The sequence below is a fragment of the Lichenostomus cassidix genome, chromosome 29 (genome assembly GCF_008360975.1).
Source record: "Lichenostomus cassidix isolate B80296 chromosome 29, HeHo_3.0, whole genome shotgun sequence".
NCBI lineage: Eukaryota > Metazoa > Chordata > Aves > Passeriformes > Meliphagidae > Lichenostomus > Lichenostomus cassidix.
In genome coordinates, this window is record NC_139509.1 from 1,554,085 (window position 1) to 1,572,901 (window position 18,817).

The 18,817-nt window shown below is 48.7% G+C and overlaps 1 protein-coding gene across 1 annotated transcript; it reads left to right on the forward strand.

Annotated features, from left to right (window-relative positions):
- The first annotated feature begins 1,340 nt into the window (after positions 1 to 1,340).
- Positions 1,341 to 18,163, forward strand: LOC146425817 (SWI/SNF-related matrix-associated actin-dependent regulator of chromatin subfamily D member 1). The gene is made up of 13 exons (XM_085041214.1): positions 1,341 to 1,520; positions 1,605 to 1,792; positions 5,061 to 5,103; positions 5,191 to 5,313; positions 7,774 to 7,896; positions 8,377 to 8,493; positions 8,792 to 8,893; positions 10,061 to 10,222; positions 12,302 to 12,399; positions 14,792 to 14,927; positions 15,228 to 15,350; positions 15,586 to 15,687; positions 16,557 to 18,163. Exons 1-13 carry the CDS (start codon positions 1,356 to 1,358, stop codon positions 16,608 to 16,610), a joined length of 1,536 nt encoding a protein of 511 aa, XP_084897340.1. The 5' UTR covers positions 1,341 to 1,355; the 3' UTR covers positions 16,611 to 18,163.
- The last annotated feature ends 654 nt before the right edge of the window (positions 18,164 to 18,817 follow it).

The window sequence follows — 18,817 nt, forward strand, 5'->3', positions numbered from 1 at the left end:
GCAGAAATTGGCCTTTAACTCCAACCTCCTGCTCTTTTTGGGACCCCAGGGGAGATGGGAATCCTTTTCCTGGTGCACAAACCGGACCCCTTCGTGGCCATTTGTTTTCCCCGTAGGTTTCGTCCCTAAAATCCCTAAAATCCCAAAATCCCTGAGGTTGGAAAAGCTTTTTAAGATTGTCAAGTCCAACCTGTGAGTGATGCCCAGCAGAGCAGTGAGTGTCACCCCCAGTCCCACATCCTCAGGGTCCCCATTCCTTCCCCAAATCCCCCAGAACCCCAAAATCCCAATTTCAACAGCCCTGAAGGTCCCTGTTCTCAAATTCCCTTTCCACACCCCCAGTCCCACATCCTCACGGTGTCCATTCCTTCCCCAGATCCCCCAGAACCCCAAAATCCCAATCACAGCCCTGAAGGTCCCTGTTCCCATCCCCGATCCACCTTCCCACACTCCCAACCCCTAACAACCCCAAATTCCGACCCCAGCTCTGACCCCAATTCCGACCCCAATTCCGACCCCAAATTCTGACCTAATTCTGACCCCAACTCTGACCCCAAATTCCAATCCCAACTCTGACCCCATATTCCGACCCCATATTCCAGCCCCAAATTCCGACCCCAAATTCTGACCCCAATTCCAATCCCAATTCCAACTCCATATTCTGACCCTAATTCCAACCCCAACTCTAACCCCAATTCCAACTCCAATTCCAACCCCAATTCCGACCCCAAATTCTGACCCCAGTCCCAACCCCAATTCCAACCCCAACTCGAACCCCAATTCCAACCCTAATTCCGACCCTCATTCCGACCCCTAATGACCCCAATTCCAACCCCAATTCCCAACCCCAAATTCCCACCCCAATCTGAACCCCAATTCCGATCCAAATTGACCCCAACTCCGACCCCAATTCCCACCCCAACTCTGACCCCAATTCTGACCCCAAATTCCATCCCCAATTCCAACCCCTTATTCCGACTCCAAATTCCGACCCCAAATTCTGACCCCAATTCCAATCCGAGTTCCAACCCCAATTCCAACTCCATATTCCGACCCCAATTCTGACTTCAAATCCCGACCCCAACTCCAACCCCTAATGACCCCAATTCCGACCCCAATTCTGACCCCAACTTTGACCCCAATTCCAACCTCCAATGACCCCAATTCCGACCCCAAGAGCCCAAATCCCAACCCCAATCCCAACCCCAATCCCAACCCCACTCGCCCCATACTCGCACCGCGGTCCTCCCGCCCGCAGGGGGGCGCTGTTGCCGGCGGGCACCGTCAGCCCCTCCCCGGCCCTCCTCGCGCCCCGCCGGGCCGTTTCCGGTTCCGCTCCCTTTGTGCGGGACAAGATGGCGGCGCGGGCCGGGTTCCAGTCGGGGCCTGCGAGCGGCGGCGGCGCCGGAGCCGCTCCGGGAGCCGCGCTGGGCCCGGGAACGCCGGCCGGGGCGGTGCGCATGGGCCCGGCGCCGGGGCAGGGGCTGTACCGCTCGCCGCTGCCCGGAGCCGCCTACCCGGTGAGGCGGGGCCGTGTGGGGCGGCGCGGGGCGGGGCGCGGCGGCGGGCGCGGCGGGAGCTGACCGGCTCTGTTCTCTCCGCAGCGCCCCGGGATGCTGCCGGGCGGCCGGCTGGCGCCGCAGGGCCCGGCCATGGGCCCGCCCGGGTACGGGGGCAGCCCCGCGGTGCGGCCCGCGCTGGCGCAGGCCGGGCTGGACCAGGCTCGGAAGAGACCCGCGCCGCAGCAGCTCCAGCAGGTGCAGCCGCAGGCCGTGCCCAACCGCAACCACAAGTGAGAGACGGGCCGAGGGAGCGTCCCGGGGCTGACGGGGGCATCCCGGGGCTAACGGGGGCATCCCCGGCTACTGGGGACATCCCGGGGCTAACGGGGGTAACGGGACATCCCCGGATATTGGGGACATCAGGGAGCATCCCGGGGCTATTGGGAACATCCCCAGCTATTGGGAACATCCCCAGCTATTGGGGGCATCGTGGAGCACCCTAGGGCTAACGGGGACATCTCCGGCTGTTGGGAGCATCCCCGGCCACTGGGGACATCCCGGGGCTATTGGGGACATCCTGGAGCACCCCGGAGCTAACGGGGACATCTCCAGCTATTGGGGACATCCCAGGGCATCCCCAGACAAAGGAAGCATCTCCGGGCATCAGCAACATCCCTGGGCAGAGGGAGCATCCCGGAGCTAACGGGGACATCCCGGGTTGCTGGGGACATCCTGGGGCTATTGGGGACATCCCGGAGCATCCTGGGGCTAACAGGGACATCCCAGGCTACTGGGGACATCCCGGGCTACTGGGGACATCCTGGAGCATCCTGGGGCTAAGGGGGACATCCCGGGTTACTGGGGACATCCCGGGGCTATTGGGGACATCCTGGAGCATCCAGGGGCTAATGGAGACATCCCGGGCTGTTGGGGACATCCCGGCTATTGGGGACATCTCCCGCTCTTGGGGACATCCCCGGCTACTGGGGACATCCCGGGGCTAACGGGGACATCCTGGAGCATCCCGGGTCTAGCGGGGGCATCGCAGGCTATTGGGGACATCTCCAGCTATTGGGGACATCCCCATCTCTTGGGGACATCCCAGGGCATCCCCAGCCATCTCCGGGCATCAGCACTATCCCTGGGCAGAGGGGACATCCCTGGGCTATTGGGGACATCCCAGAGCATCCTGGGGCTATTGGGGACATCCCTGGCTGTTGGGGACATCCTGGAGCATCCCGGGGCTACTGGGGACATGTCCAGCTCTTGGGGACATCCCAGAGCATCCTGGGGCTATTGGGGACATCACCAGCTACTGGGGACATCCCCAGCTCTTGGGGACATCCCAGGACATCCCCAGCCATCTCTGGGCATCAGCACCATCCCTGGGCAGAGGGGACATCCCTGGGCTACTGGGGACATCCCAGAGCTTCCTGGGGCTACTGGGGACATCCCTGGCTGTTGGGGACATCCCGGAGCATCCCGCGGCTATTGGGGACATCCCCAGCTCTTGGGGACATCCTGGGACATCCTCAGCCCTCTCCAGCCATCAGCACCATCCCTGGGCAGAGGGGACATCCCTGGGCTATTGGGGACATCCCAGAGCATCCTGGGGCTATTGGGGACATCCCAGAGCATCCTGGGGCTACTGGGGACATCCCAGCTATTGGGGACATCCCAGGGCTATTGGGAACATCCCAGGGCTATTGGGGACATCCCGGCTATTGGGGACATCCCGGCTATTGGGGACATCCCGGCTATTGGGGACATCCCAGGGCTATTGGGGACATCCGGGAGCATCCTGGGACTACTGGGGACATCCCCAGCTACTGGGGACATCCTGGGGCTATTGGGGACATCCCTGGGCAGAGGGGACATCTGCTGGGTTATTTTGGGATCCAGGAGGAATTTCTTCATGGAAATCATCATTAGAAAAGCTTAAAAAGGCATTAGAAGGAGCTGCCCAGGCAGGTTTGGGGTTCCCATCCCTGGAGGCATCCAGGGAAGGACTGGATGTGTCACTCAGAGCTCTGGGCTGGTGACAAGGTGGACATGTGGTGACACAGGTTGGACTCGATTTTGGGGGTTTTATCCAGCCTCAGGGATTGTGGAGTTTTTGGCAATCCTGCAGCACTCAGGGGGCTGAAAGGTCCTGTCAGATCCCTGAGAATCCCCCCAGGAGGACTCTCAGATCCTTGTGAATCCCCCCAGGGCTGGAGGACTCTCAGCTCCCCAGGGACAACCCAAGGATGTGAGTTTGTCACATCCCTGTGTCCTGATGGTGACAGTGGCATTCATCCTGGATTTAAAATCAGCTGGAAAAGCCAATCAACCCGAAGCTGATTGGGGCTGGGGAGTCACTTGGGGTGGGTTTGGTGTCAGATCCACCTCCTCCAGGGGTGCAGCTCCTTCCCAACCTGCTTTTCAGGGGATGTAACTCACTGAGTGCTCAGGGGATGGGAAAGGTTGAGATAACCAGTTAGTCATGGCCCAGGTAGCTGGGGAGTCACTGGGCAGTCAGTGCAGCTTTGAATTCCCATTTTCACTCTTGTTTTGTGAATTCCCATTTCCCATTCACTTTGAGAATTCCCATTTCCCATTCACTTTGAGAATTCCCATTTCCCATTCCCTTTGAGAATTCCCATTTCCCAGTCCCTTTGTAAATTCCCATTTCCCATTCACTTTCTGAATTCCCATTCACTTTGTGAGTTCCCATTTCCCGTTCCCTTTGAGAATTCCCATTTTCACTCCTGTTCTGTGAATTCCCATTTCCCATTCACTTTGAGAATTCCCATTTTCACTCCTGTTTTGGGAATTCCCATTTCCCATTCACTTTGTGAATTCCCCTTTCCCATTCACTTTGGGAATTCCCATTTTCACTCCTGTTTTGTGAATTCCCATTTCCCATTCGCTTTATGAATTCCCAGTTCCCATTCCCTTTGAGAATTCCCATTTTCACTCCTGTTTTGTGAATTCCCATTTCCCATTCGCTTTATGAATTCCCAGTTCCCATTCCCTTTGAGAATTCCCATTTTCACTCCTATGTTGTGAATCCCCATTTCCCATTCACTTTGAGAATTTCCATTTTCACTCCTGTCTTGTGAATTCCCATTCACTTTCTAAATTCCCATTTTCACTCCCATTTTGTGAATTCCCATTTTCACTCCTGTTCTGTGAATTCCCATTGCCCATTCACCTTCTGAATCCCCATTTCCCATTCGCTTTGTGAATTCCCATTTCCCATTCCCTTTGAGAATTCCCATTTTCACTCCTGTTCTGTGAATTCCCATTTCCCATTCACTTTGTGAATTCCCGTTTCCCATTCCCTTTCTAAATTCCCATTTTCCCTCCTGTTTTGTGAATTCCCATTTCCCATTCCCTTTGTGAATTCCCATTTCCCATTCCCTTTCTAAATTCCCATTTTCACTCCTGTCTTGTGAATTCCCATTTCCCATTCCCTTTGAGAATTCCCATTTCCCATTCCCTTTGTAAATTCCCATTTCCCATTCCCTTTGTGAATTCCCATTTTCACTCCCGTTTTGCCTTTTGCCTCTTCAGCGCCAAGAAGAAGAAGATGGCAGACAAAATCCTCCCGCAGAGGGTGAGTGGACACAGGGTTTGGGGGAAACTGAGGCAGCCTGGGGCACTCTGGGGAGCTCATGGGCATCTCCATCCTTGCCTGGCACAGATCAGGGAGCTCGTGCCTGAGTCCCAGGCCTACATGGACCTGCTGGCCTTCGAGAGGAAGCTGGACCAGACCATCATGAGGAAACGCCTGGATATCCAGGAGGCTCTCAAACGCCCCATCAAGGTAGGGGAATCCATGGGTTTGGCCAGGTTTGGAGGCTCCTGAGCTCAGGAGGGCACTGGGGTGTGGCGTGTCAGAGATCCCAGTGCTTTTATCCAGGTTTGGAAGTTCCTGAGCTCAGGAGGATTCTGAAAGTTCACGTCCTGTGGGTATGGAATGTCAGAGATCCCAGTGCTTTTATCCAGGTTTGGAAGTTCCTGAGCTCAGGAGGACTCTAAAAGTTCACGTCCTGTGGGTATGGATTGTCAGAGATCCCAATGCTTTTATCCAGATTTGGAAGTTCCTGAGCTCAGGCGGACTCTGAAAGGTGACATCCTGTGGGTGTGACATATCAGAGATCTCAGTGCTTTTATCCAGGTTTGGAAGTTCCTGAGCTCAGGAGGACCCTGAAAGGTGACATCCTATGGGTGTGGAATGTCAGAGATCCCAATGTTTTTATCCAGATTTGGAAGTTCCTGAGCTCAGGAAGACCCTGAAAGGTCACATCCTATGGGTGTGGAATGTCAGAGATCCCAATGTTTTTATCCAGATTGGAAGTTCCTGAGCTCAGGAGGACTCTGAAAGGTCACATCCTGTGGGTGTGGCATGTCAGAGATCCCAGTGCTTTTATCCAGGTTTGGAAGCTCTTGAGCTCAGGCAGCAGGAGGGCACTGAAAAATCATGTCCTGTTGGTGTGGAATGTCAGAGATCCCAGTGCTTTTATCCAGATTTGGAAGCTCCTGAGCTCAGGAGGACTCTGAAAGGTCCTGTCCTGAGTATGACATGTCAGAGATCCCAGTGCTCTGGACACAGCCAAGGTCTGGGACCAGCAACACCTCTGTCCTTGCTGTCTGCCCCAGGAGAGGGGAATGTGGGGCTGAAATTCAGCTCGGTTTTACCTCTCAAACACCCCATCAAGGTAGGGGAATCCATGGTTTTATCCAGGTTTGGAAGTTCTTGAGCTCAGGAGGACTCCGAAAAGTCATGTTCTGTGGGTGTGACATAGAGATCCCAGTGCTTTTATCCAGATTTGGAAGTTCCTGAGCTCAGGAGGACTCTGAAAGGTCATGTCCTGTGGGTGTGGCATGTCAGAGATCCCAGTGCTTTTATCCAGGTTTGGAAGTTCCTGAGCTCAGGCAGCAGGAGGACACTGAAAAATCATGTCCTGTTGGTCTGGAATGTCAGAGATCCCAATGTTTTTATCCAGATTTGGAGGCTCTTGAGGTCAGGAGGACTCTGAAAGGTGACATCCTGTGGGTGTGGCATGTCAGAGATCCCAATGTTTTTATCCAGATTTGGAAGCTCCTGAGCTCAGGAGGACACTGAAAGGTCATGTTTGGAAGTTCCTGAGCTCAGGAGGACTCTGAAAATCATGTCCTGTGGGTGTGGCATGTCAGAGATCCCAGTGCTCTGGACACAGCCAAGGACTGGGACCAGCAACACCTCTGTCCTTGCTGTCTGCCCCAGGAGAGGGAAAACATGAAGCAGCTAAAATTCAGCTCAGTTTTATCCAAGCCTATGCAGGACAGTCAGCCCTTTCCATGACATTTCACCCTGAGCTGATGCTTTTCCTCGTAGCAAAAATGAAAGTCCTTTACACAATTAACCCTGAGCTGATGCTTTTTCTTGTGGCAAAAATGAAAGTCCTTTACACAACAATTAACCCTGAGCTGATGCTTTTCCTCATAGCAAAAATGAAAGTCCTTTACACAACAATTAACCCTGAGCTGATGCTTTTCCTCATAGCAAAAATAAAAGTCCTTTACACGACAATTAACCCTGAGCTGATGCTTTTCCTCGTGGCAAAAATGAAAGTCCTTTACACAACAATTAACCCTGAGCTGATGCTTTTCCTCATAGCAAAAATAAAAGTCCTTTACACAACAATTAACCCTGAGCTGATGCTTTTTCTTATAGCAAAAATGAAAGTCCTTTGCACAACAATTAACCCTGAGCTGATGCTTTTCCTCGTAGCAAAAATAAAAGTCCTTTACACAACAATTAACCCTGAGCTGATGCTTTTCCTCATAGCAAAAATGAAAGTCCTTTACACAACAATTAACCCTGAGCTGATGCTTTTCCTCATAGCAAAAATGAAAGTCCTTTACACAACAATTAACCCTGAGCTGATGCTTTTCCTCATAGCAAAAATAAAAGTCCTTTACACAATTAACCCTGAGCTGATGCTTTTTCTTGTGGCAAAAATGAAAGTCCTTTACACAACAATTAACCCTGAGCTGATGCTTTTCCTCATGGCAAAAATGAAAGTCCTTTACACAACAATTAACCCTGAGCTGATGCTTTTTCTTGTGGCAAAAATGAAAGTCCTTTACACGACAACTAACCCTGAGCTGATGCTTTTTCTTGTGGCAAAAATGAAAGTCCTTTACACGACAATTAACCCTGAGCTGATGCTTTTCCTCGTAGCAAAAATGAAAGTCCTTTACATGACAATTAACCCTGAGCTGATGCTTTTCCTCGCAGCAAAAGAGAAAGCTGAGGATTTTCATCTCCAACACCTTCAACCCAGCCAAGTCGGACGCCGAGGACGGCGAAGGAACCGTCGCCTCCTGGGAGCTGCGCGTGGAAGGACGGCTGCTGGAGGATGTAAGTGACAAACACCCAGCCTCAGAGGACACTCTGCATCTGGAATTGGCAGTAAAACCAGTTTTTTAGTGTCTGGAGAGCACAGCTGGGGCTTGATATCCTCCTCCATCTCTGTTTCCCAAGGAGTCTGATGGTGCCGAGACCGAGAGCCCCGGCTTGGAGACCGATGGGTATCCCCATGAGTTTGTCCAAAGTTCTTAGAGCTGTGAGAATCCTTGGTGACAGCAGCTCAGTGGCACTCGTGTCCCAAACTCTGAGAAGCAGGGCACTGGCATTGTACGTAACCACTAAGGGGTTTAACTCCTGCAAGCTCATCTTTAACTCCAGCCTTTCCCTTCCTCGCTCGGAAAATCTGATTTTTGAGCACAAAAAAACATGGTGAATTCAGGTGGTCAGAACTTCCAGGAGCTTCCAGGTGGCTGTGCTTGAACGCTGAGACTTGCTGCCCCTTAACCCTCTTCCTCCCTGTGTTGCTTGCAGTCTGCTCTGTCCAAATACGATGCCACCAAGCAGAAAAGGAAATTCTCGTCCTTCTTTAAATCTCTGGTCATTGAACTTGATAAAGACCTGTATGGCCCTGACAATCACCTAGTAGAGGTGAGCTGCTTTTCGCTGTGTTTCCTCTAAAAGTGGGTTGGTTTTTCACCAGGCTGGGGGTTTGTGTTTCATTTATAAACAAGGGAGGTGGGAATCCTTGAAGCTCCTGGGAACCAGGAGCTCTGAAATTCTCACTTTGGCTTTTCCTCTCACTCGCTGGAGTAGATGTATTTACTCTTGTTTCGAGCTGTAGGTGGGAAAAATCGGATTTTTTCCCTAGCTGGGTGGGATTTAAGCAAAGCTTTTGGGTGCCCAGCAGCAGGAACAGGGTGTTTCTAAATTCCCTCTCCTGTCCCAGTGGCACAGGACTGCTACCACTCAGGAGACAGATGGTTTCCAGGTGAAGAGGCCAGGAGATGTCAACGTGCGCTGCACAGTCCTGCTGATGTTGGATTACCAGGTAGGACAGGAGGGAGAAATTCCTCCTGGAGTGTCCTTCCCCATCCCTGAAATCACCCAAAGCCAGGTTGGATGGGGTTTGAATAAACAAACTGGTCCAGTGGAACATGTCTCTGTCCATGCCAGGCGGTGGAATGAGATTTTTTTATTTAAAATTGCTTTTTTTAGGAGCAGAAAGGCTTTGCAAAGTGAGTGCTTTGCTGCCCTGGTAAAATCCTTGCTCACTTCTGTGACTTTGGCTAACTAGAAAAGCATTGGGGGAATGACTCAGCTCAACTAGAGGTGAAAAAATGAATTCCATAATTGGAAAATAATGATCAGAACCAATCAGTGCTCACAGTGGGGCTGTGGTTGGTCACACCTGATGTTCCTGTCATGGGCTGTGGGGGTTGGAGAAGCACATTTGTGCCTCAAATGTATGTAAAATTATAAAAAACTAACAGTTTGAGAACCCTGGATTTTTAAAAATGTGAGGAAACTCAACAAACTAACAGTTGAAGAACCTTGGATTTTTAAAAATACAAGTAAACTCATAACAAACTAACAGTTTAAGAACCCTGGATTTTAAAAAATACTACTAAATTCCTAACAAACTAACAGTTTAAGAACCCTGGATTTTTAAAACTGTGAGTAAACTCCTAACAAACAGTTGAAGAACCCTGGATTTTTAAAAAGATGAATAAACTCCTAACAAACTAACAGTTTGAGTAAACTCATAACAAACTAGCAGTTCAAGAACCCTGGATTTTTAAAATTATGAGTAAATTAACAAACTAACAGTCTAAGAACCCTGAATTTTTGCAATAAAGTGTCTTTGCCATAGATTGTGTGTTTAACACCACAACCCAACCCAACCCAACCCATTCCACGATTCCATGCTGGGAGCAGCATGGAATAATATTATAATATTACAAATATTATAAAATGATTATAAAATATTATGAAATATATAATTATATATTATAAAATATATTGATATATTTTATATATTATTATAAATTATATATTATATATTATTATAAATTATATAAATTATAAATATATTATTATAAATTATATAAATCATTATAAAATAGTATTATTTATAAATATTACTATAAATAACAGCAGCAGTGCTATTATTTACATCTGGAGCCATTTCAGATTTGTCTCTGGTTTTTTTTTTCAGCCTCCCCAGTTCAAGCTGGACCCACGGCTGGCTCGGCTGCTGGGCATCCACACCCAGACCAGACCTGTGATCATCCAGGCCCTGTGGCAATACATCAAAACCCACAAGCTGCAGGATCCCCACGAGAGGGAATTTGTCATCTGTGACAAGTACCTGCAGCAGGTGAGCAGCTTTGGGGCTGCAGGAGCAGCACCTGGGTGGTGGGAATTGATTCTGTTGTATTTAAAAGAAGTTAAATGTGATAATAAACCAAGTTGTTGCTTGGTTGTGAGGATGGAATAGAAACTTGGAGAAATTAGAAAGAGAAAAATTGAAATTACTTGGTTGTGAGGAGATGTCTGAAGTTGGGTTTTAGGGCATGGGGTTTGTTGTGGAAGAGGATGGGTGTGAGAAACCTGCAAGATGAAGCTCAAAGCAGGTCAGAAAAGCAAGAGAGAGAAGCAAAAAGAGAGCAATTTGCCGTTTACAATACAATAAATAGTATTAATTTATTGTTAATCGGCAATACATGAAAACCCACAAGCTGCAGGATCCCCACGAGAGGGAATTTGTCATCTGTGACAAGTACCTGCAGCAGGTGAGCAGCTTTGGGGCTGCAGGAGCAGCACCTGGGTGGTGGGAATTGATTCTGTTGTATTTAACAGAAGTTAAATGTGATAATGAACTAAGTTATTACTTTGTTGTGAGGATGGAATAGAAACAGGAGATGTCTGAGGTTGGGGTTTAGAGCATGGGGTTTGTTGTGGAAGAGGATGGGTGTGAGAAACCTGCAAGATGCAGCTCAAAGCAGGTCAGAAAAGCAAGAGAGAGAAGCAAAAAGATAGCAATTTGCCGTTTACAATACAATAAATAGTATTAATTTATTGTTAATCGGCAATACATCAAAACCCACAAGCTGCAGGATCCCCACGAGAGGGAATTTGTCATCTGTGACAAGTACCTGCAGCAGGTGAGCAGCTTTGGGGCTGCAGGAGCAGCACCTGGGTGGTGGGAGTTGATTCTGTTACGTTCAACAGAAGTTAAATGTAATAAAAAACGAAGTTATTGCTTGGTTGTGAGGATGGAATAGAAACTTGGAGAAATTAGAAATAGAAAAATAGAAATTACTTGGTTGTGAGGAGATGTCTGAGGTTGGGTTTTAGGGCATGGGGTTTGTTGTGGAAGAGGATGGGTGTGAGAAACCTGCAAGAGGAAGTTCAAAGCAGGTCAGAAAAGCAAGAGAGAGAAGCAAAAAGAGAGCAATTTGCCATTTACAATACAATAAATTGTATTAATGCGTTGTTAATCGGTTTTGTTCGTTTGTTTAACAATTTGTTGTTAATTGGAGAATTGCTAATTCTCCTGAAGTGGTTAAGGAGAATTAGAGTATTCAATACACATCTTGTGTGTTGAATATTCTGATTTTCCTTAACCAATCTAGGACAAGCTGCAAATCCTACAACATTTACTCACAACCTATAAGAATCATCACATTACCATATTTTAAATATTCTAATTCTCATTAACCAATCCAGAACAAGCTGCAAACCCTAAAACATTTACATACAACCTGTAAGAATCATCCCATTACCATATAGAGTTATATTTTGAATACTCTAATTCTCATTAACCAATGCAGAACAAGCTACAAACCCTACAACATTTACACACAACCTATAAGAATCATCCCATTACCATACAGGGTTATATTTTAAACCCTAAAAAACCTGGTTTTTGAACTCTCTGCCATCAGGCAGGGTTCTCTCAAGAAGCTGGATTACCTCCAGCAGCCACACCATTGTTTCCTGGTTATCCTTCAACTCAAACCTTGTCTTCATCTCAATCTCTCTTATCCTTTCCACATTCTCAGCATCTTTTCCGAGGTAAATCATATCCATAAGGCTTTCCTATTTCATCTTCCCCAACACTGGATCACTTTTCCTGTCGCTGTTGAGCCGCTAGCAGAGTAAAAGAACCCAGTTCTCAGTGGCAAGAAGGAAAAAGACCTTTATTGTTTTGATTTCATCACATATATAGAGTTTCCAAAGGTCACCCAGATTGGTCAGTCAGAAACCTCCCCCTAGGCCAGATTGGCCAGGTCTGCACCGTCCAAATCTTGGGACACTGTTTTTAATAACATCCAAACTTTATTTATAAAACACAAAAAGAATTCTCATGGCAAAGGCCTGTGCTAGCCACATTTTCCCACCTGGGTTTCTTCACCGAGCCCCTGCTCCTCGCTCAGCCCTGTCTGTGTTGCAGATATTCGAGTCGCAGAGGATGAAGTTCTCTGAAATCCCGCAGAGGCTCCACGCGCTGCTGATGCCCCCTGAGCCCATCATCATCAACCACGTGATCAGGTGAGGCTGCGCCAGGTGAGCTCCTCGGGCCAGGTAAGGGTGGGAGGGATGGGCAGAGAGTGAGATGTGTCCCCATTGTCAGCAGCGGTTCCCGTGTTGTCGCTGTTGTCAGTGTTGTCACTGTTGTCACTGTTGTTGTCCTTGTTGTCCTTGTTGTCCCTGTTGTTGTCCCTGTTGTTGTCCCTGTTGTTGTCACCGTTCTGTTGTCGTCACTGTTGTCACTGTTGTACTGTTGTCACTGTTGTTGTCGCTGTTGTCACTGTTGTTGTCGCTGTTGTCGCCGTTGTTGTCGCTGTTGTCCCTGTTGTCCCTGTTGTCGCTGTTGTCGCTGTTGTTGTCACTGCTGTTGTTGCTGTTGTCCCTGTTGTCCTTGTTGTCACTGTTGTCACTGTTGTCCTGTTGTCACTGTTGTCCCTGTTGTTGTCGCCGTTGTCACTGTTGTTGTCACCGTTGTTATCCCTGTTGTGCCTGTTGTCACTGTTGTCACTGTTGTTGTCACCGTTGTTGTCACCACTGTTGTCACTGTTGTACTGTTGTCATCACTGCTGTACTGTTGTCACTGTTGTCACTGTTGTTGTCACTGTTGTTGTCACCGTTGTTGTCACCACTGTTGTACTGTTGCTGTCACTGTTGCTGTCACTGTTGCTGTCACTGTTGTTGTCCCTGTTGTCGCTATTGTCACTGTTGTACTGTTATCGCTGTTGTCCCTGTTGTCACTGTTGTTGTCCCCGTTGTCGCTGTTGTAACCGTTGTCACTGTTGTCCCTGTTGTCCCCGTTGTCCCCGTTGTCCCTGTTGTTGTCACTATTGTTGTCCCTGCTGTCCCTCTTGTTGTCCCTGCTGTCCCTGTTGTCACCGTTGTCACTGCTGTCACCACTGTCCCTGCTGTCACTGTCCCTTTGTACAAGAGCTGCCTCCTCCCTCATTACCACATCCCTCCTCCAAAGCACTCCCACCTCCCTGCTGTCCTTGCTGTGGCTACAAACCTGCTTGGAGCAATCACTCCTTTCTTCTGCTGCTTCTGGGGCTCAGGCTGACAGTGGCATGGCTTGTCCCTGTCCCTGTCCCTGTCCCTGTCCCTGTCCCTCTCCCTGCCTGCAGATCATGTGCTGCAGCATCCCGGAGAAGCTACACTTGTTGCTTTTTACAGCTTCTCCTGGCTTTTCCCTCCTTTCTGGAGCTACTCCTTGATTTTATTCTCCTTTCTGGAGCTACTCCCTGATAATTTTTTTTTCTCCTTTCTGGAGCTACTCCTTGATTCTGTTCTCCTTTCTGGAGCTACTCCTTGATTTTATTCCCCTTTCTGATAATTTTTTTCCCTCCTTTCTGGAGCCACTCCCTGATTCTATTATCCTTTCTGGAGTTACTCCCTGACATTTTTTTTTCCTCCTTTCTGGAGCTACTGCTTGATTCTGTTCTTCTTTCTGGAGCTACTCCCTGATTCTATTCTACTTTCTGGCGCTATTCCCTCGTTTTGTTCTCCTTTCTGGAGCTACTCCCTGATAATTTTTTTCCTCCTTTCTGGAGCTACTCCCTGACTCCATTCTCCTTTCTGGAGTTACTCCCTAATATTTTTTTCCTCCTTTCTGGAGCTACTCCCTGATTCTAATTTCCTTTACGGAGTTACTCCCTGATTCTATTCTCCTTTCTGGAGCTACTCTTTGATTCTGTTCTCCTTTCTGGAGCTACTCCTTGATTCTATTCTCCTTTCTGGAGCTCCTCCTTGATTCTGTTATCCTTTCCGGAGCTATTTCTTGATTTTATTCTCCTTTCTGAAGTTACTCCCTAATAATTTTTTTCCTCCTTTCTGGAGCTACTCCCTGATTTTGTTCTCCTTTCTGGAATTACTCCCTGATTTTTTTTCCCCCCTCCTTACTGGATCTACTTCCTCATTCTATTCTCTTTTCTGGAGCTACTCCCTGATATTTTTTGTTCTCCTTTCTGGAGCTACTCCCTCATTCTGTTCTCCTTTCTGGAGCTACTCCTTGATTCTCCTATCCTTTCTGGAGCTACTCCCTGATAATTTTTTTTCCTCCTTTCTGGAGCTACTTGTTCTCCTTTCTGGAACTCATTTTGTTCTCCTTTCTGGAGCTACTCCCTGAATTTTTTCCCCCTTCCTTGCTGGAGTTACCCCCTGATTTTATTCTTTCTGGATCTACTCCTTGATTTTATTCTCCTTTCTGGAGTTACTCCCTGATTTTTTTTTTTTTTCTCCTTTCTGTAGCTACTCCCTCATTCTGTTCTCATTTCTGGAGCTACTCTCTGATTCTGTTATCCTTTCTGGAGCTACTCCCTGATAATTTTTTTTCTCCTTCCTGGATCTACTCCCTGATTTTTCCCCTCCTCCTTTCTGGAGCCAATCCCTGATTTTGCCTTCCTGTGGATGTCCCCAGTGTTGACCCAAACGACCAGAAGAAGACAGCCTGCTATGACATTGACGTGGAGGTGGACGACACCCTGAAAACTCAGATGAATTCCTTCCTGCTCTCCACAGCCAGCCAGCAGGAGATTGCTGCTCTGGATAACAAGGTAGGAAAAGCTCCTTCAGCTTTGCTCTCCTCGTTGCTGGGCAGGGTTGTGTCTCTGGAGGAGGTGAGCCTGGGCAGGACAGCAGTGCTCTGTTGTTTGGAAGCTGCAGAGCTGGAAATGAAATTAAATTTTTAAAGCAAACTATGGGAAAATTGATAATATTTAGAGCCACAGACTGGGAATTGAAAATCCTAATAAGTCAACCAGAGAGTGTAAGAATTTGTCTCCATGTGTTGAACATCTTGATGTTTTTGACTTCTCCCCTGCTCAGCAGTTCCATTCTGAGTTTTTCTCCTTCAGATCCACGAAACCATCGAGACCATCAACCAGCTGAAGACGCAGCGCGAGTTCATGCTGAGCTTTGCCCGAGATCCTCAGGGCTTCATCAACGACTGGCTCCAGTCCCAGTGCCGGGATTTGAAGGTAAAACCTTTGGCTGCTGTGCAAGGTGGATCCACTCCCTCCTTTCCCTCATTACAACGAGCTCCTGCAGAGGGAAAAAGGCAATTTCCTCCTTGAAAAGCAAGGCTGGAATTGGAGTCAAACATCAGAACTTGACTGAACTGAGATGTCTGGGGAAAAAAGGGGAGGCTGTGGGTTTGCTCAGCACAGCCAGAGCTCTCACACTCCCTGAGCTGTCGTGTTTTTTGCTCCCCAGACCATGACTGACGTGGTTGGGAATCCCGAGGAGGAGCGCAGGGCTGAGTTCTACTTCCAGCCGTGGGCGCAGGAAGCTGTGTGCAGATACTTCTACTCCAAGGTGAGTCATTTCCCCCAATTTCCCCCAATTTCCCCAAGCAGGTGAGTAGATTTCTGCCAATTTCCCCGAGCAGGGATGTAGGATTTGAGGGTTTGTTGGTCGGTTTTGGACAGTGAGGGCAGACAAGAGAGATCTCTGAATTCAGGTTTAGAGCATGGGATTTATTGTGAAAATAATAATTTATTGTGAAAATAATCTTCTACACCATGGGTGGGTGTAGGAGAGCTGCCAGGGGCTGCCAGATGAGCCCAAAGCAGGTTAGAGAAACAAGAGAGAGATTAGAAGAGGAGTGGAAAAGAGAGTCTCTGGTTACAATAAATCATCTTCTGTGTTGAATATTCTAATTCTCATTAACCAATCTAGAACAAGCTACAAACCCTACAACATTTACACACAACCTATAAGAATCATCGCATTACCATACAGGGTTATATTTTAAACCCTAAAAACTGCTTTTTGGACCCTCTGCCAAGCTGGCAGGGTCTGCTCTGACCCTTGGACCTGTCTGCTGGCAGAGGGGATTGTCTCATCAAGAGGGGGATTACCTCCAGTTGGTTTTCTAGTTGTTCAGTAACTGGGGTTTGGTATCTCAAAGCTCGTCTTCATTTCAATTTCCCTTATATTTTCCATATTCTCAGCATCTTTTGCCAGGTAATGCTATTCATAAGGCTTTCCTATTTCACCTTCCCCAACACAGGAATCCTTCTCCCTACCTGTCACTCCTTGTGTCCCCCAGGTGGGGGACACACCTTGAGGGGAAGGTGACAAACCCATCTCGATCCCAGTTTGATCTCACACTTTCCCACCTGTTCACAGTTTTCTCTGCCCCACCCAAAGGTGTTAACTCTGCCGTTTGGCTCCTCTTGCAGGTGCAGCAGAGACGGCAGGAGCTGGAGCAAGCCCTGGGCATCAGGAACACATAGGCTGCCCTGCTGCTGCCCAGGCAGAAGCACCACAGCAGTTTTTGGGGACAAAGCTGCAGAGCTCGCCGCTCGGCTCCCAGAACCCCGTCCCAGCAGCCAGGCCCACCTTCCTCACCCTGGCCTTGTCCCTGCTGGGACAACTCCAGGCCACCTGGTGGGCTGTGTGACAAGCAGCCAGGCTCCACTGAGCACACATTTCTACCTGGTTTCCTTCCTGACTGTTGCCTTGTCAGCCCCGAGGCTTCCACGAGCTTCCCCGTGACTCCCTAGTGTCCCTGCTAGCCACAGTGGCTTCTCCCTCAGCCTGTTCCTCCCCAGCCAGCATCTGGCTGGGCACTCAGAGCTGGCTCTGAAGCCTGCCTCTGCTCTAAGGTGTGGCTGGGCTCTTCCCTGCCACGTTTTACAGCCCGTGCCAGGCGCTGTGGTGGGCAGGACGCCGTGAGCTGACATACCTCCCTGCCCTCACCCCCTCCTCCGAGGGTGCTGCTGCACTGGGCTGCCTCCCAGCTCGCTCTCCTCCTCCAGGAATTCACTGAACTGTGTAAAAAAATTAGCTTTTTCCCTTCTCCCACCTTCCCTGCCCCGTTCCCTTGGTGTTCTGTGACTGTCCTGGGCTGGGATCACTGAGACAATTGCTGCAGGGATGTTGGAGTGACGCAGCGCTCTGCACTTGAAATATCCACAAGTGGATTCCAGCAAACCTTTTTTTTTTTTTGCTGCTGCTGCTGCTTTTCCCTGGAGCAGGAAGAGGAGATGGCAGCAGCTGCCTGGAATTCTGCAGGGACACTCCTGTAGGCTCATTCCTTTGGGACACTTGTCCTGTGTCACTGGCTGTGGGGACCAGAGGCTCCTTTGTGTGGATCCAAGAACAGGACAGTCCTTGGAAATGGACATTTTTTTCCAAGCAGCAGGTGATTCCATGCTGGAGCTCCTGTGGTTTTTAGTCAGATTTTAGGCTGTGGGGCTGCAGTAGGGCCCAGCATGGTTCAGGAATGTACAAATAGATTTTTCTCTCCACCACGAGGAGCAGCAGCCTCCTCCTGGCACGAATTACTGGTGGTAATTAGGAGAACAAAACTCCTCCTCTCCACCCCAATCCCAGCATTTCTGCTCGGGACTGTAATGCAAAATGGACTCAAAAGTTGGTCCAACTCTTAACTGCAGATCATGTTGCTGACAAGCTCTGCCCCAGCTCGGTGTAGCTGCTGTGAGTTGGAGCACCTGGGTGGCCCTACTCCTCCTCCTCCTCCTCGTGTCTGTGTTACTACATGTCTGTGAGTAATAGACTCTCAATTTTCCCCTTCTCTCCCAAAAAGCTCCTCTGTGGTTCTGGGGTGAAGGTCTTGGTGCTGGAGAAGCAGCCCCAGGCTCCTCAGGGTTCTCCCACAGGAGGGATGCAGAATCCTACGTAGGCAAACGTAGCTGTTGCAGAGTAACTGCTCCTCTTAACTGAATATTACGGTTTTTTTCCATGGACCAAAATTTTTTTTTTTTTTTTGTACTGTATCCTTGTAGACGTCACCCAGTTTTAATAAAAGACTCCTCTGAAGGAAGCTGTAGGGGGATGAATTGTGGGGGAAGAGACAGGATTATCTCTGATTTCTTTCTTCTTTTCAAAGCCAGCAGGGTGAAGTGACTGGAGAAAAAAATATTCTTCATATTTTGACCTTTTATAGTGAGCTCTTCACAGAGGGATCTCCCAGCTTGCAGAGTCTGCTGAGCCTTTGCAAAGTGCTTTTGTGGTAAACAAAGTGAAGAGAAAAACTGGAAATTTATTGGCCACTGCTGATAAATCCTGCCAAACTGGAAATCCAGTGGCCACTGCTGATAAATCCTTCAAAACCTGGAAATCCAGTGGCCACTGCTAATAAATCCTGCAAAACTGGAATTTATTGGCCACTGCTAATAAATCCTGCCAAACTGGAAATCCAGTGGCCACTGCTAATAAATCCTGCAAAACTGGAAATCCAGTGGCCACTACTAGTAAATCCTGCAAAACTGGAAATCCAGTGGCCACTACTAGTAAATCCTGCAAAACTGGAAATCCAGTGGCCACTGCTAACAAATCCTGCAAAACTGGAAATCTAGTGGCCACTGCTGATAAATCCTGCAAAACTGGAAATTTATTGGCCACTACTAATAAATCCTTCAAAACTGGCAATCTAGTGGCCACTGCTGATAAATCCTGCAAAACTGGAAATTTATTG

What these genes read in the sequence shown, in the direction of transcription:
- LOC146425817 (XM_085041214.1), top strand. Translation starts at nt 1,356, where the DNA reads ATGGCGGCGCGGGCCGGGTTCCAGTCGGGGCCTGCGAGCGGCGGCGGC. An exon ending in GTGACAAGTACCTGCAGCAG is followed by an intron (nt 10,223 to 12,301) that starts GTGAGCAGCTTT and finishes TCTGTGTTGCAG; the next exon opens with ATATTCGAGTCGCAGAGGAT. An exon ending in TTGCTGCTCTGGATAACAAG is followed by an intron (nt 14,928 to 15,227) that starts GTAGGAAAAGCT and finishes TTTCTCCTTCAG; the next exon opens with ATCCACGAAACCATCGAGAC.